The 18,045-nt window shown below is 37.7% G+C and overlaps 1 protein-coding gene and 1 non-coding gene across 3 annotated transcripts in view; one reads left to right on the forward strand and one right to left on the reverse strand.

Moving 5' to 3' along the window:
* The window catches only part of TLK1 (tousled like kinase 1), a 159,879-nt gene that overhangs the window by 82,108 nt on the left and 59,726 nt on the right, over positions 1–18,045 (forward strand). For both annotated transcript variants that reach the window (XM_070422775.1, XM_070422776.1), the window contains exon 4: positions 16,842–16,917. In XM_070422775.1, the coding sequence (XP_070278876.1) occupies positions 16,842–16,917 (76 nt within the window). The remainder of the gene's footprint in view (positions 1–16,841; positions 16,918–18,045) is intronic.
* On the reverse strand, positions 10,586–10,694 carry LOC139015858 (U6 spliceosomal RNA). The gene has a single exon (XR_011472513.1). It is a non-coding gene; the product is annotated as a U6 spliceosomal RNA (small nuclear RNA).

The raw sequence follows: 18,045 nt of genomic DNA on the forward strand, positions 1-18,045 counted from the left end.
CATCTGTTTATGTCTTCCTCTATCTCTTTTTTCAACGTCCTGTAGTTTTCTGAGTAGAGGTCTTTAACCTCTTTAGTTAAGTTTATTCCTAGGTATCTTAATTTTTTTGGTGCGATGGTAAATGGGATTGTTTTTCTGATCTCCCTTTCTGAAAGTTCACTATTGGTGTATAGAAATGCCTCAGATTTCTTGGGGTTAATTTTGTATCCTGCTACATTGCCAAATTCATGTATTAAGTCTAGTAGCTTTTTGATGGAGTCTCTAGGGTTTTGTATGTATAATATCATGTCATCTGCAAATAAGGACAGTTTTACTTCCTCTTTTCCAATTTGGATGCCTTTTATTTCTTCTTCTTGCCTAATTGCAATGGCTAATACTTCCAGTACTATGTTGAACAGGAGTGGTGAGAGTGGGCATCCCTGTCTTGTTCCTGTTCTTAGGGGAAATGGTGTTAGTTTTTGTCCATTGAGTATGATGTTGGCTGTGGGCCTGTCATATATGGCTTTTATTATGTTGAGGTATGATCCTTCTATTCCCACCTTTCTGAGAGTTTTTATCAAAAATGGGTGTTGGATTTTGTCGAATGCTTTTTCTGCATCAATTGATATGACCATGTGGTTTTTTTCTTTCAATTTGTTTATGTGATGTATCACATAAAATGGTAACTATTGATAGTTATAAACCACATAAATAAAAGCTCTTTGGGGTCCTCAATAGCTTTTAAGAGTGTGTAGAGGAGCCCTGAGATCCAAACGTTTAAAACCTGCTTTTGTAGATGAACTCATCCTGATAGTTTGTATAACTCTAGGAGATGTTACCAAGCCAGATGGGTGTGCTGAAAGGAGGTGGACAGTAGGAAGAAAAAGAGAAGAAAGAGGAGAAGAAGAAGAATGAGTAGAATTAAATGTCACAGAAGTCACAAGATAATAACAGTAAAAAGTGACTAAGAATTTGTCATTTAGGCTTAGTTCTAGTAGATTAATGGTCGAGAGATTCCAGATTATAGTTGGTTAAGGAAGCATTGGAAAATGAGTAAATAGTGACAATAAATATTGACAGCTCTTGGCAGAATTTTTACTGTAAAGGAAAGGAGACAATATTGAGAGTCTTAACAGGCTTGCCATATTATGTGCTAAGGAAAGGGTCATAGCAGAGCTATTATGGGTCAAGGAAAGTGCCAAAGAAAAAGGAGAAATTAGAACCAAAACTCAACACCTTTTCCTCAGAGCGGTATGAATGGTGAGATCCAGACCTTGGTGGGCAGGGTTAGTTGTAGGCAGAAATGACAAGGAACAGCCTTTCTTTTGATGGATGAATTTCCAAACCTAGTAACCTTTCTCTTACTTCACAGTGAAAAAAAGAGGTTATCAGCCGAAGGAAAGAACCAGGAATGGATTGTGGGTGTGAGAAGAATGATACAGATTTTTAAGGGAGGGACAGAGAAGGGAGTTTAAGGGAGAAGGCTCACTTATCCTTTTAATTGTTTTAGAATGCCTGAAAGAGTTAGAAACATGGTCTCTGTCATTTATCTGCTAGCTAAAAGTCCAGATTATTTTATGAGGCTAAGAGAAGGAGCCCATGTTATTGGTTATCAATGTTTTCCAAATTTTAGAACCTGCCTTGATCCACCTTCTGCAGATCTTGTAGGACCCACCCTTCCTTGTCTAAACACTAAGACCTCTACTTTCTTGAAATGCTGTACAGTTGCTGTTCCCTCTCCACCTTACCCCAAGTGCTAAAATAAATTACATATCTTATAGCTTATGTGGAATTTATAATGAATATTAATAACATAGCCATTCCTCCAACCTACTTCTCCTTTGGGATGTTCTAGAATATAGTTCTCTACTTTATTCTCTTACGAAGGTGGGATATTTGTGATTGAATATAAGACTGAATATAAATATCATTGAGTTATATCATCTTTAATAATATTGAAGCACATTTAAGTCTATTTTTGCATATGTGTTTGCATACAATATACTACAAAACAATATTTGTAAAGCACACACATCAAATTATTCTCTTTTTGCCTCAATTTAATCTTTAATACTTATCTTCTATAAACTTCTGTATAACTTGAATCAGAATTACACAATTTAAAATATAGTCCATCTCTTTTTTCCCTTCCTCCTGGATAATTATCAATTCTTTAACCTTCTATGACCCCTTTCTTAGCATATTGGCATTGAATTACTATTTATTTTTGATTCAGGTATTTTTGACTTATTTAGGATTAAGGATATTTTAAGTTATAGATATGCAGAAACTGGGACATTTGTTGCATCTAGACATTTAAACTTAGATCCACTTTCAGCATTGTAATAATTGTAATGAAAGAATATAATATATATATTATGCCTTGATTGTCTTAATTTACCTCTAACAATGATTAATGGAGGCCATTTTATGAAAGAAGATCTGATTAGCTTTATCTTTGAATTAAGTTTTTGGAAGTAGTCTTGGAACTTAATCTTTTTTCCCCCTCGTTTGAGTTAAAGTTATAGTATTGAAGATACTTTGAAACATTAAGGCTTTTTTTTTTCTTTAAGACTTTTTAAAGGGTCACATTGTGTTTGATTTCTTATGTGCATGTTTTAGAGGAAGTAGAAAATAAAAACACTAGGGAATTAGTTAGACCTAAAACTAACTTATACCTGGCTTTAGGAGGGCATTATTTTCATTTCTAGAACTAGTTGTATTGTTTATAGAATTATATAATAGATTTGTAAATGTAAATTTTCCTTTTTTGAAAAAGGTCTTTTAAAGTTACATAAACGTGTAAACTGATTAAATGGGTTGTCTTCTGTTCTTAGTAAATTGGCCAGATTTGGAGAGTGATAAGAGCATTTTCTGTTTTAACCTTGTTTTTATATATATACCCATTTCTACTTTTTTCTTTTCCCCTTCTTAATGGTATTTAGTTTGAATGTTTTCTTAGTGAACACTTAAGTACCCAGGATTGATTGGAAGTTATGATTCTATTTGAAAATAGAGGTAATACTGGCCTTAAATTTTAGATTTTAGATTGATTTTTTTTATTTTATTAAAATTTTAGTTTTGAGTATAAGTGTGTGTGTGTGTGTGTGTGTGTGTGTGTGTGTGTATGTTAAAATCTGGACAAATCTTTTTTTTAATGTCTTAGTCTGAGCACCCAATAAGAAATAGGAAAACTTGGAAAATGAATTTAATTATATATAGTCTAAATATCACTGAAAGTTACATTTTTATGCCTATTCCCCCTGAATAAATTACCTTGTTTCTTACTTTATTCTGTTTAAATCTATTTAGCTTCTCAAGATTGTTAGACATTTAGTCATTTTTTTAAGAAATATTCTTTGTATTCTGCTACCTACATTATTTTCTAAAATGTTTTTAGCCTGAGAAATGATCTTTGTGGTGTTCTACTTGATGGGTTCTGCTGTTTTCTCTTTTACTTACCTTCCTGCTGGTAGTATTTTCTCACTTCTTACTGTGCTAGGTGGGCCAAACCATAAATCTTACTAAGTATCATGTCATTTGTTTTATTGACATTGTATATAACATGTTGCTGTATACAATGTACAATATCAATGTTGTCTTGAAGGAGAGTATTCTGTGTGTGCCTCCAAAATTGTCTATTTTGTAACACTAATAAATGCATTATCTCAGTGGAGGAATAAATTTGTTTTTTTCTCCCTTATTAACAACTAATAATCAGTTTTATAAATTTACAGGATTTAAGTCCTTATAAAAATCCTGGAATTGTTTTGTAAAATTTTCATTAAAAAAAACAACACTATTTGATTCTACCATTATACATTAAAGGACATGCTCTTATAGGAACTGTATTCAAGTATGTTAAGTGATAGGGTTCACAGCAAAGGAAAGATGTCTATCCTGATCGTCTATACGTGTCCTTAGTCTCCTGGAAGGAAAAGTCAACTGGAAACCAAATGTAGGTCTAGCATTGGCTCTGTGACTCTGTTTTTATAAAAGTGGAAGACTGTGTGTATCAGAATCATCTGGGAAGCTTTGTCAAAGTAAAAGGATCCCCGCTTAGAAATTCTGATATACTCTGTCTAGATAATCTTTCAGTTTCTTATAAATCTTGAAATCATAATTTAGTAAGCCATTTATTTATCAAGCAGACATATAGCTGCTAAATGTTTCACTTTATAAGAGTACATAATGTAGATAGTGGGTTGTTTTTAGGCAAGAAAGTTCTATACTGATTGATGAAAACAAGATTAGAAGGAAAAAATGCCAGGTCATTTTAATAATGAAGACATACTGCCCTGGCCAGTTGGTTGGAGTGTAGTCCCATATAGTAAAAGGTGGTGGGTTCAATTCCCAGTCAGGGCACATACCTAGGTTGCTGGTTTGGTCCTGGGTTGGGGCGTGTACAAGAGGCAAACAATTGATATTTCTCTCTCTCTCTCTCTCTCTCTCTCTCAAGTCAATAAACATCTTCAGATGAGGATTTTTAAAAATTAAAAATAAATTTTAAAAGAGATTGAAGACATACTTTAAAGTGGAACTTGGTATAGTGCTCAATTATAATAGGTGGTCAGTAAATATTTGTTGAACAAATATATTTAACATCACTTTAGTTATAGCATGGTAGTTTTGAGTCAACTACAAATGATTCTTATGTATTCATCAAAACAAGGTTTCTAAACCTTAATGTTACTGACATTTGAAGCTAGATAATTCTTGGGGTGGGGTTGTCCTGAGCAATGTAGGACATTTAGCAGCATCTCTGACTAATGCATTAGATATCTGTAGCCCACAATTGTGGCAACCAAAAATGTCAGTTGGACATCCCCCGAGGGCTCCTGGACTGCAAGAGGCACAAGTGAGGCTGAGGGGACACCCCCCCCCCCTGCCCCCCGCATGCACGAATCTCGTGCACTGTGCCTCTAGTAATTGTATGAGGACCACTAGGGATTTGAGTTCAAGGAAATGCCTATAGGAGTACTATACAAGACCATGTTACTCTATCACAAGTGTCACAATGGGCAAAAGGTTATGAAATCACTGTTCCTAAGTGTTACTATTATAACTACTCTGAAAATGCCAACATTTCCAGAATAAGTTATCTTGAAAATTTCTTTTCCCCACAGCAGTTACTCTATATGGTTATTTTATTCTGATTATATAATTTGAAAAGAATTTATAAGATTATATGAAAAGAGGAGAAAATATTTTAATTTTATGGTTTGTACTTTTTGACAACTAAAGCCTTAAAGGGAAAGTCGGAGAAGGGAAAATTCCAAATCGTTATGCTCCATAAATACGAAAATGGCAAACAGTATTGCATTTCATCAATATTGAAGACTTAGTACATATGCCCCTTTTAAATATATGTGAATGCAAATTAAAATGGGTCTAGAGAGGACGACCTTAAGAAGTCAGACTGTGAGGATGGAAAATTAGGTAGTTTTTATTTTTATATTTTAATATATTTTTATTGATTTCTGAGAGAGAGAGAGAGAGATCAGTATTGAGAGAGAATCATTAATTAGCTGCCTCCTGCACACCCCCAACTGGGAATCAAGCCCACAACCCTGGGCATGTGCCCTGACTGGGAATCGAATCGTGACCTCCTGGTTCATAGGTCAAGCCTCACCCACAGCCATGCCGGCGGGCAAGTTAGGTAGTTTTTAAAAATTGAGGGTAAGATTTTTTTTAAATATATTTTTATTGATCTCAGAGAGGAAGGGAGAGAGAGAGAGAAACACCAATGATGAGAAAGAATCATTGATCCGCTGCCTCCTGCAAGCCCCTACTGGGATCAAGCCCACAACCCGAGCATGTGCCCTTGACTGGTATCGAACCCAGAACCTCCAGTCTGCAATCTGACGCTTTATCCACTGAGCCAAACCAGTGGATTTAGCTAGGGCGAGGGTAAGATTGTTTAAGTATTGTATTTTTCTTACGTACTGATTTGGTTGTGGATGCTGTATATTTGTGAAGGGAGTAGAAGTCATTCAGGCTTTTAAAAATATGAACTGGGCCCAGTTAGTTGGAGCATCGTCCCATAGGTTGTGGCTTTGATTTCTGGTCAGGGCACATACCCAAGTTGCAGGTTCGATCCCCTGTTGGGGCATGTATGGGAGTTAACCAGCCGATGTTTCTCACATTGATGTCTCTCTCTCCCTCTCCCTCCCCCCTCCCCTTGCCCCTCTTCCTTCTCCCCTCTCCCTCTCTCCCTCTCCCTCCTTTTCTCTCTCTCAAACTAAAAAAAAAAGAACTGGCACACTTGAAGTAAGACAACACACATTTTAGTTAGTTGGCTACCCAATTTTGTCTTATTAGCTCTCTGCCACCTTGGGTATTAGATATTACTAAATAATAAAGACAATACAACAGAAAATAAGCCACACTCAAGATTACTGATACATTCATTGGATTTATTTTAAATAGCAAGGAAATGCTCTCTTATTTAGTGATAGGATCCCTAAATGTTGCATACATACACTTTTTTTAAAAGTTTTTTAACTATATATATTTTATTGATTTTTAGAGAGGAAGAGAGATAGAGAAATAGACACATCAGTGATGAGAGAGAATCATCGAGCAGCTGCCTCCTGCACACCCTCCCGCCACCCCACCCCCCCCGCCCCCAGCCCCGTGGGGATCAAGCCCCACAACCTGGGCATGTGCCCAGGTCAACACTCAGCCACTGAGCCATACCAGCCGGGCACATGCATACACTTTTATATTAAACTAGAGGCCCGGTGCACGGAATTCGAGCACAGGGGTGGGGGGGTCCCTCAGCCCAGCCTGTGCCCTCTCGCAGTCTGGGACCCCTCAGGAGATGTCCAACTGATATCTTAGTCCCACTGCCCACCACCACCGCTGCGCTCACCAACCATGAGCCTGGCTTCATGGGTGGTGCTATGGGAATGCACTGACCAAAAGGGGTCAGCTCCTGCATTGAGTGTCTGCACCCTGGAGGTCAGTGCACATCATAGTGACCAGTCGTTCTGTTCGTTCTGCTGTAACAGTCATTGAGGCTTTTATTATATAGATATTGAAATCAATATAGCAGTGATCTTCTTTTAGGTGTTAAAAGATTCAAGCAAACATTTCCAGATAATAGTTCTCGATAATCAAGTTTTAACTTGTAGGCAGAGGTAGGCTCTATGAATATCAGGTCATGCCAGCTCAAAATCATGCTTGATTTAGGATGTACATATTTCATGATAGTTTTTATCTAAATTTAAATTGGATAGAAAGCAAGGAAATTTTTACAACTGAATTTCAATGTCTTATGATGCGTTATCCTAACCTAGTATTTATAGCAAAAGGTTGGAAGAAACAATATCTTGCACATTTGATTTTCTTGAGTAGAACATCTATTTTACACAGACTATTCTTATAAAGCTCCAGATTTTCCTCTCTTATTCAGTGCTGTTTTGATATGTGCCATTAAAGTAACAAAGATTTCTCCAGCATTTTCCCGTCTCACATCTAGTTTAATAAGTTGTGTCTAGAAATATAGATAAAAATTGAATATTGTTATTACCAACTGCAAGCAAAAGATTCGTCATGACATTTGTTCCAAATATAGTGACCTTGAATTTGATACCTGAGCAAACTGAATCATTGGGATAGCCAGTGAGAGGTATTTATCTTAAGCTAAGTGAATTGATCAGGAAAAATGCATTCTGACAAGTTTGAGGATTGAATATTTTGTTAGAGATGTTTTTAATATTAACTTTTTCATTTTAAAGTATTTTCTCACTTAACAAAGAAATTAACTAAATCTATATCTATTAACTATAATAATTTTATTAGAGATGATGATATCTGACTTTTCTTTTTGTTGTCTGCTCAATCAGTGCTATCAAACTCTAAGGTGGAGGTGAAGAATAAATTTTAATATCCACTCCATTCTCTTTTCTTGATTTTATAATATCTTTTCTCATACTGTTATAATTTTCTATAATGCATTTATGCCGATAATTTTAAATATATCTCTAGTTGGAGGCCTGTATACGTATTTATCTGTTTTCATGGAACATTCCATGTTGATCTATCTCCCTCATTCTGTAACAATGCTAAGGTTTTTGTTTGTTTTCTTACATTTGGTCTTACTTGCATTGAAGAGACACATATATTTTTAAGATAAACCAAAAAGCCATATGATTAGTGATTTACTGACTTAAATTCCAAATGAAATTGGAACATTTAATTGTATTACTGTTAACTCTTGAGTCCTTTAGCCTTGTCTTTTTTTTTTTCCCCCCCACATATTTCAACTGCTAAAAAAATACTGTGTAAATTCATACTCTAATATCTTGGAACATTTAAATGCCAGAGTAATCATTCAGATTTCGGTATGATTACGAATTAGTATTTACAGAGCTAAATTGTCTTAAAGAGTCTCAGTCTCATCATTTTTCTGACACAGTTCTATTTATATGTAGGAATTCTTTGACTTTATAATTATTGTAGTCTTTCTATCTTTACTTTAAAGCCAGGTCATATTATTTTGCCTTCCATATTAATCCTCCTTATTTTGGTCAATTATAGTGCAATAGTTGAGGGGAAAAATATAGAAGAAAAGAGAGAAATTACAGTATTGATGACAGCAATAATAAGCTTGAAAGCATTCTATATAAAATGCTAAATATGTGCAAATTTTACACTTTATGCAAATATAGGTGACCTGATTGGTGTCATGTGGATTTTGTAGAAAATCATTGGTCAAGATCAGGGGTTTTTCAGACTTTTTAAAACCATTGAACTCTTTCTTCAAGTAAGTCTAATATAGATTCTTTGTATTAAAATAAGACATCTTGGCCCTAACTGGTTTGGCTCAGTGGATAGAGTGTCGGCCTACAGACTGAAGGGTCCCAGGTTCAATTCCAGTCAAGGTGATGTACCTTGGTTGTGGACATATCCCCAGTAGGCAGTGTGCAGGAGGCAGCTGATGGATGTTTGTCTCTCATTGATGTTTCTAACTCTCTATCCCTCTCCCTTCATCTCTGTTAAAAAAAAAAAAAATCAATAAAATATATTATAAAAAAAAAAAATAAGACATCCTGTATTTGCAAGACAGGGGTGGAGGTGTAGTGTAGGATAGGATATGTGGAAGACTAGATGGAGCCTTAGCTCAGTCACCTGCTTCTTCCTTCTCTTCTCCCTCCCCTTTAACAACTTTTGAGGTTCAACCTCCTCTCCCCCAAGGTATCCCTGAAGAGTTTAGTTTGAAAATCACAGGTATCTGAACTTTTCCTCAGTGATGATCCTTTTTACAGATTAAATATTTCGTAAGATTCTACATATCCTAAATCCCCAAGGTTCTAAATCCCCCAAATAAGTTCATATTCAGATGAGTGACTGAGGAGAATTTGAAGTAGTAGGCTTCATTGAGAGTTTTTTGTTTTGTTTAATATATGTGTTGTCCAGATTATTTAAGTTAAAAACAAAGAACCAAAAAACTATCTAATACACATTTGCCTGAGGGTTAGTCACGTAATACTTAGGGCCTCAGATCACAGATTGTGTGGCTTGCAGTCAAGAAGAGCGTTGAATGAGACCTTAAAGAGGAAATGTACTTATTTTGCAAACCCTACAAGTTATTTGTAAGTTATTAGGGTAGAAGCTTCTGATCATTTAGCAGGTGACACATGATTAAAGTTTTGAAAAACATAAAAGTACACAGATATTTATAGTAACAGAAGGGATAGCCATTCAGATAAGAGAATTTAAGTGATTTTTGACATTTATAGACTACACACTCTGTTCCAGATGCTGTAGTAGGTATGTTTGTGGTATGTTTCTCATTTTGTACTCACAGTCCTCTTGTGGCCTGTATTATCGACATTTAAAATTGATGAGAAAATCAAGTCTAGAGTTAAATGACATGCTGACAGTTATGGATTGTTCCAGAGTTTGATTTTTTAGTCTGTTTCTTTAAAGGCCCATAGTAGTTAGGAAGTTATGGTCCATATGAGCTGACAGAACAATCCTAAAATACTGTATGAGGTGAGAGTGAGGTTAAAGGTCAATATCAGGTAGTCATACAAGACATGGGTGAAAAGATTAAGGTTCATGGGAAGAGACAAAATGCTGTCTTTGTAAAGGAAACATTTACTTTATAAGCTAACTTAGGTATATCTAGGTTTCCCTTTCTCATCTTTTACTTTTTCAGTTTTTTATTACCTATTTCCAGCTTCTTAACCTACATTAGTCTTAAAATTAATTTTCTTCCCCTTCTTTCTCAAAATTTTTTCTGTTGCCCTTACTCATTATGCATTTGGGTATTATTATGTTTTCATTTTTATTTTTAATCAAAACAACATTTCCCCCAAAGGACTATCCTACTTCTCTATTCCAGAAAATTTTAAATTTAGGGGAAACTTAGCCTTGGAGAAAAAAGTTTTTACCAAGAAATCTGTCTCTCTTTATTATTTATTTTTAAATTAACATACAATATTATATTAGTTTCAGGTGTGCAACAGAGTAATCAGACATTTGTATGACTTACAAAGTGATCTCTACAAGTTTAATAACAATCTGTCACTATACTTAATTACTACGATACTATTGACTATATTCCCTGTGCTGTACATTGCATTCCCATGATTTAAAATATATGGAATACTTCACAAATTTGCATGTCATCCTTGTACAGGGGCCATGTCATGCTAATCTCTGTATCATTCCAATTTTAGTATGTGTGCTGTCGAAGTGAGCACTCTGTATTTCTTTTTTTAAAAAATACTTTAAATATCTTGAAGCATATATTCAGTGAAGTATTTAATTAAAAATTTAGTGATATATTTTTTAAATTTATTTTATTGATTTTTTACAGAGAGGAAGGGAGAGAGATAGAGAGTTAGAAACATCGATGAGAAAGAAACATCGATCAGCTGCCTCCTGCACACCTCCCACTGGGGATGTGCCCACAACCAAGGTACATGCCCTTGACCGGAATCAAACCTGGGACCTTTCAGTCCGCAGGCCAACGCTCCATCCACTGAGCCAAACCAGTTAGGGCTGGTGATGTTTTTATTCTGAGGAAAATAGAACATTGGTTATTGTTTAAATGTGAGCCTTTTATTTTACTTTACTTTATAAATCCTTATTGTTGAAAGTATTACAAATATTCCCTTTTTTCTCCTATTGATCCCTTACAGCAGGAGTCCTCAAACTTTTTAAACAGCGGGCCAGTTCACTGTCCCTCAGACCGTTGGAGGGCCGGACTATAGTTTTAAAGAAAACTATGAACGAATTCCTATGCACACTGCACATATCTTATTTTGAAGTAAAAAAACAAAACAGGCCCTAACCGGTTTGGCTCAGTGGATAGAGCGTCAGCCTGCGGACTCAAGGGTCCCGGGTTCGATTCTGGTCAAGGGCATGTGCCTTGGTTGCGGGCACATCCCCAGTGGGGAGTGTGCAGGAGGCGGCTGATCGATGTTTCTTTCTCATCGATGTTTCTAACTCTCTATCCCTCTCCCTTCCTCTCTGTAAAAAATCAATAAAATATATATTTTTTTAAAAGGAACAAATACAATATTTGTATTTGCATGTGGCCCGCGAGCCGTAGTTTGAGGACCCCTGCCTTACAGTCTGCACCCTCCCCAGGCCTCCACCACCCTATTGTATGTGTCCATGGGCTACACATATATGATACAGGTTCTTTGGTTGATCTCTTCCCACTCCACCCCCACCTTCCCTGTGATATTTGACAATCTCAGGATTTATTTTGTTCAACAGTTTATTTTGTTCATTAGGTTACCTATATGAATGATATCATGAGATACTTTTCTTTCTCTGATTGCCTTATTTTGTTTAGCATAATACTCTCCAGGTCCCTCCCTACTATCTCAAAGGGTAAGAAATCCTTCTTTGCTGCTGCATAGTATTTTATGGTATAAATATACTCCAGCTTTTTTATCCACTCATATATTGATGAGCATTTGGGCTGTTTCCAAATCTTAGCTATTGTAAATTGTGCTGCTATGAACATAGGGGTGCATACATTCTTTCTGATCGGTGTTTCTGCTTTCTTAGAAGTGGGATCACTGGGTCAAATGGCAGTTCCATATTTAATTTTTTGAGGAAACTCCATACTGTTTTCCATAATGATTTCGCCAGTTTGCAGTCCCACCAGCAGTGCACTAGGGTTCCCTTTTCTCTACATCCTTGCCAGCACTTGTCATTTGTTGATTTGTTGATGATAGCTATTCTGACAGTTGTGAGGTGATACCTCATTGTCGTTGTAATTTGTATCTCTCTGATGATCAGTGACTTTGAGCATTTCTTCATATGTCTCTTGGCCATCAGTATGTCCATTTTGGAGACATATCTATTTAGGTTCTTTGCTTATTTTTTTAATTGGGTTGTTTATCTTCCTTTTGTTAACTTGTATGAGTTCCTTATATATTTTGGATATAAACCCTTTATCAGATGTATCATTGGCAAGTATGTTCTTCCATACAGTGGGCTTCCATTTCATTTTGTTGATGGTTTCTTTTGCTATTCAGAAACTTTTTATTTTTATATAGTCCCATTTGTTTATTTTCTCCTTAGTTTCCCTTGCCCTAGGACAGTGGTCGGCAAACTCATGAGTCGACAGAGCCAAATATCAACAGTACAACGATTGAAATTTCTTTTGAGAGCCAAATTTTTTAAACTTAAACTATATAGGTAGGTACATTGTTATTAACTTAATTATAGTACTCCTAAGCTGGCCTTTGCTAAAAACGTCCTCAATCTGAGGGGTCGACCTCAGCGAACGTACCCCCACTTCTTCTAACGCCACTTCTTCAAAATACACTCGCCTAGGCCCAACACTGACTTCTGCGCATAGGCCACGAAGTTTCAATCGCACTGTAGGTGCACGCCCGCACATGGTATTTTGTGGAAGAGCCACGCTCAAGGGGCCAAAGAGCTGCATGTGGCTCGCAAGCCGCGGTTTGCCGACCACTGCCCTAGGAGATGTATCTGTAAATGTATTGCTATGAGAGATGTCTGAGATTTTGCTGCCTGTGGTTTCTAATAGGATTTTTATGGTTTCATGACTTACATTTAAGTCTTTTTTATCCATTTTGAGTTTATTCGTGTGTATGGTATAAGTTAGTGGTCTAGTTTCATTTTTTTGCATGTGTCAAATTTTCCCCATACCATTTATGGTAGAGACTATCTTTACTCCATTGTATGCTCTTGCCTCCTTTGGTAAATATTAATTGAGCATAATGGCTTGGGTTGATTTCTGGGGTATTTGTTCTGTTCCATTGCTCTATATGTCTGTTCTTGTGCCAGTACCAGGCTGTTTTGATTATAGTGGCTTTGTAGTATAACTTGATATCTGGTATTGTGATCCTTCCAACTTTGTTCTTCTTTCTCAAGATTGCTGCCTGCGGCTATTCGGTGTCTTTTTTTGTTCCATATACATTTTTGGAGTATTTGTTCTAGATCTGTGACATATGCCATTGGTATTTTAATTGGGGTTGCATTGAATTGGTAGATTTTATACATTTGCCCTCTAAGAGGGTGGCTGTATATCCAGCTGTCTCTCCCTGGCAGACAGCAACCCCGTTGCTTTTCACAACCAGATGTTATATGGACACCTTTCTTAGTATTGGCACTCTGGGCTGGGGAGCCCAGCTTGGGGTTTAGACCCCAGAGTTCACAGTGGGGACCCCCACAGCTGAGATATCCCTCCAGAACCTCAGCTGCTGTCTGCGGGAGTCCTGCTAGCCCTTTCCCGCCTTCGCACTTCCTACCAGTCTCTATGCGGTCTCCACATTCTGCCCTTCTTTATCTGGGTTCTCTCCAGCTAGTCTTCAGTTGGTTATTAAGGACTAGAGGCCTGGTGTACGAAGTTCGTGGGGGGGGGGGGGGGGCGGTCCCCTCAGCCCAGCCTGCACCCTCTCCAATCCAGGACCCCTCGGTGGATCGGGCCTAAACAAGCGGTCGGACATTCCTCTCACAATCCTGGACTGCTGGTTTCTAATCGCTCACCTTCCTGGTTGCTCCCAACTGCCACCCCCCCCCCACCCCCCCTCCCACCCCCGCTGGCATGGTCACTCCTGGCTGCCCCCAACTGCCCCCCCTGCCGGCCTGGTCGCCCCTCATCCCCCCCCCCCTCCCCCCCCCCACCCAGCGCCGCCAGCCTGGTTGCCCCACACAGTCTGCTGTTCAGTCGTTTGGTCATCCTCACTAACCCCTCCTGCAGGGCTGAGGGGACTTGGCGCTGCCATCTTGTGGCTGTGGGTGTTGCCATATTTGAGGGCGTGGCAGCCAATTAGCATATTCCCTCCTTATTGGCTGTGAGCGCCGCCATCTTTTGCAATGGCATGAGGGTCAATTAGCATATTCCCTCTTTATTAGATAGGATGATTTTTCTGTATTTTAGTTGTAATTCTAGTTTGGTCCTGGGAGCATGTCAGTGTAGCATCCTCTCACTCTGCTGTCATTTTGGAATCTCCTTATTTTTCACTCTTTTTTCCTTTTTTTTAAAAATCCTCATCCAAGAATGTTTTTCCCATCGATTTCTAGAGAGAGAGGAGAAGGGGGGGAATAGGAAGAGAGAAACATCGATGTGAGAGAGATACATTGATTGGTTGCCTCCTGCATGTGCCCCTACCAGGGCTGGGGAACCTGTAACCAAGGTATGTGCCCTTGACTGGGAATCGAATCCGCAACCCTTCAGTTCATGGGCCAACACTCCAACCCCTGAACCACACCAGCCAGGGCAAGTTTGAGTTTTTTTAAATTTTGACAGTGAAACTAAACTAAGAACTATTTACCGTAAATTGCTAGTACATCAGTCTACCTCCTAAGTAGATTGCCAGTTAACGATGGATTTCTTTAAGTTCTCTCATTTGTGATGTTAAAATATATATGCAGATTACTGACATAATTAATTTTACTTACAAACTTAATAAGATTTTGAAATATTTTTGCATAGTTGATTCATTCAGTTCTTGATGTAGGCATATAGCATGTCACATAGAAAAAATAATTCATTTAGACCTTGGAAATATATAGAATTGAATTTGAGTCCTGGTTACCTTGAGTAAGTTATTTAATATTCATGCATTAATTATGTGCCAGGCATATGGGTGGGAGCAGTGACATGGGAAGAGGGTATGACTTCTGTCTTTAAAGAATTCAAAGACTTGTACCATTGACTTCAGCCTGTGAATCTGTTGTCTTGTTGACAAAATGGAGGTGAGAGAACTTAAAATTCACAAAATAATACTTAGAGGAACCATAGATGCTCAATATGAGCTAGGTTATGTATTATCATTCATACTATTTAATCATAGAACTACTCAGAGACATCAGATAAAGATTAAGCCCCTTTCTTGTTTGGGAACTGCATTGCCTTTAGAGATTTATTTGTCTTGATGTTTTATTCATTCGAATATTCTTTGTTCTGGCACTAGACATATTTGCCAAGCTTCTAGAATTTGAGGGCCCTATGCCATTGCCTTGTGCCTTTGCTCTTGGTTTTCATCTTATCTAAGCACAACAGTCTGTCAGACTCCACAGAAATTACTTGTTTTTTTAGCCTGATGAAAATACTTGCTATCAGTTAAAAGAACAAATCTGTAATTTGAAGACAAGCCATCATGTAGGGTAGGGGTCTGCCTACTTTTTCTGTAAAGGGCCAGCTATTTTAGGCTTTGTGGGCCATAGATCTAGGTTGGAACTGCTCAACTCTTGATATTGTAATATAAAATCAGTCATAGAAAATATATAAATGAATGAGTTTGGCTGTGTTCCAATAAAATTTTATTTATGGACACTGAAATTTAAATTTTTTATAATTTTCATATTTAAATATTCTTGTTTTTGTTTTTAAAATTTTCCGTCATATAAGAATGTGAAAGCTATGCTTAAATTAGGGACTCTATAAAAAAAAAAAAATCTATCCAGCCAGATTTGGCCAGTGTGCTATAGTTTGCTGACCCTATAGCACATGTATGATTAGCATATACTTGCATAATGTATGATTTTATATATATTTATACACACACACACACACACATATTTCAGAGAGGAAGGGAAAGGGAGAGAGGGAGAGATAGAGATAGAAACATCAATAATGAGAGAGAATCATTGATCGGCTGCCTCCTGCATACCTCACACTGGGGATTGAGCCCACAACCCGGAATGTGCCCTGACTGGGAATGGAACTGTACTTCTTGGTTCATGGGTTGACACTCAACACTGATCCATTACCGGCCAAGCATAATGTGTGAATTTACTATAATTGTTATTGGATAATAATTGTTAGGTACTTAGGTGAATGGTTCTTTTAGTAGGATTGTTAATATCAAAGTTTGGGTTCTGCATTTTTTTTTCTTATTCAAGCTTACTTTTATGTACAAACTGTGAATGAATAGAAAAAACATAGGTTTTGTTGTTGTTTGTTTTGCCCTATCCAGTTAAGGATTTAAAGGGCATCTTTTAAAGGTTAATTACGCTTAGATTTTTCATTTACCTCAAGTCAAATTCTGTAAAAGTGAATTTCAAGTAATGTCTACAAGGTGTTCTATATACTTCGAATTTTAGAAATGTACAAAATAGGAAATTTTGTGATTTTTTTTTTTAAATTGTATATACGTACACATTTACATTGTGTGAGCACTATTGAGCAAAACAAAAAATAAGCCTAGGCAAATAGGTTTACAGTTGTGAGTATTCAAGAATATATTCTTGTATTATTATTTATTAATTATTGTATTTTCCATATGAACACTGTAAACCTACTTTTACCCCACCCGGTATTTTACTTTAAAAATAAAAACAATTTTTATACTGACTATAGTAATTTTGTATGTTAAAACTGTGACTTAAAACTCTGTAAACTTTGCTTTCTGTAGACACCAGAGAAGAAACAATCTGAATCATCCAGAGGAAGAAAGAGAAAAGCAGAAAATCAGAATGAAAGTAGTCAGGGTAAGTGAAGTAAAATCTTCCTTCAGAGCCAAATAGGCATTTACAGTTATTCTGATTTTTAATCAGTTAATAATGTAATTGTGAAATAAGTAATTTCATGTTTTTGTGATTTTTTTATGACTGTTATGTAATTTCTGCATTTAATAATAGTTTAGGAATGTATTTTATGTACTTTGCATAAGAAATAATATGAAATTGGAATCTTTTTGTACCATGAATGATGTGTGGTTACTGTTTAGACTTTTTAACATTTTTCCCTTTCTTTGGCTCACTTATCTAATTCAGTTGACACCTCTTGCTCTGGAAACCTAAATGGCCTTGGGCCAAAGAAGATCTGCTAATACTAAGTGTTAAGCACCTGGCAAGCACTACTGTAGCACCTTTCATGTTTCTCTTTTTATATGAGTTACTAGAGGCCCGGTGCACAAAATTTGTGTGCTCGGGGGTAGGGGGTCCCTCAGCCCGGCCTGTGCCCTCTCGCAGTCTGGGACCTCTCGAGGGTGACCACTTGCTGGCTTAGGCCTGCTCCCTGGGAGGATTGGGCCTAAGCTGGCAATCAGACATCCCTCTGGCAGCCCGGCAAACCTCGGGAGATGCCCACTTGCCAGCAGGGAGCAGACCTAAGCTGCAGTCGGACATCCTTAGCGCTGCTGAGGAGGCAGGAGAGGCTCCCACCACCACCGCTGTACTGGCAGCCATCAGCCTGGCTTATGGCTGAGCAGAGCTCCCTGCTGTGAGAGCACACTGACCACCAGAGGGCAGCTCCTGCATTGAGCGTCTGCCCCCTGGTGGTCAGTGTGTGTCATAGTGACCAGTCATTCCCAGTCTTTCTGCTGTTAGGGTCAGTTTGCATATTACCCTTTTACTATATAGGATAGAGGCCTGGTACACGGGTGGGGGCCGGCTGGTTTGCCCTAAAGGGTGAAACGGATCAGGGTGGGAGTCCTGCTTGGGTGCCTGGCCAGCCTGGGTGAGGGGCTGATGGCTGTTTGCAGCTGGTCACACCCCCTTCAGGGTCGGGGTCCCCACTGGGGTGCCTGGCCAGTCTGGGTGAGGGGCTGAGGGCCATTTTCAGGCTGGCAGGAGACTGAAGCTCCCAGCCTCTTTTTCTTTTTTCTTTTTTTTTTT

The sequence above is a fragment of the Myotis yumanensis genome, unplaced genomic scaffold (assembly GCF_028538775.1).
Source record: "Myotis yumanensis isolate MYYU_CA2020_CCGP unplaced genomic scaffold, mMyoYum1.0.hap1 SCAF_8, whole genome shotgun sequence".
Classification (NCBI taxonomy): Eukaryota; Metazoa; Chordata; class Mammalia; order Chiroptera; family Vespertilionidae; genus Myotis; species Myotis yumanensis.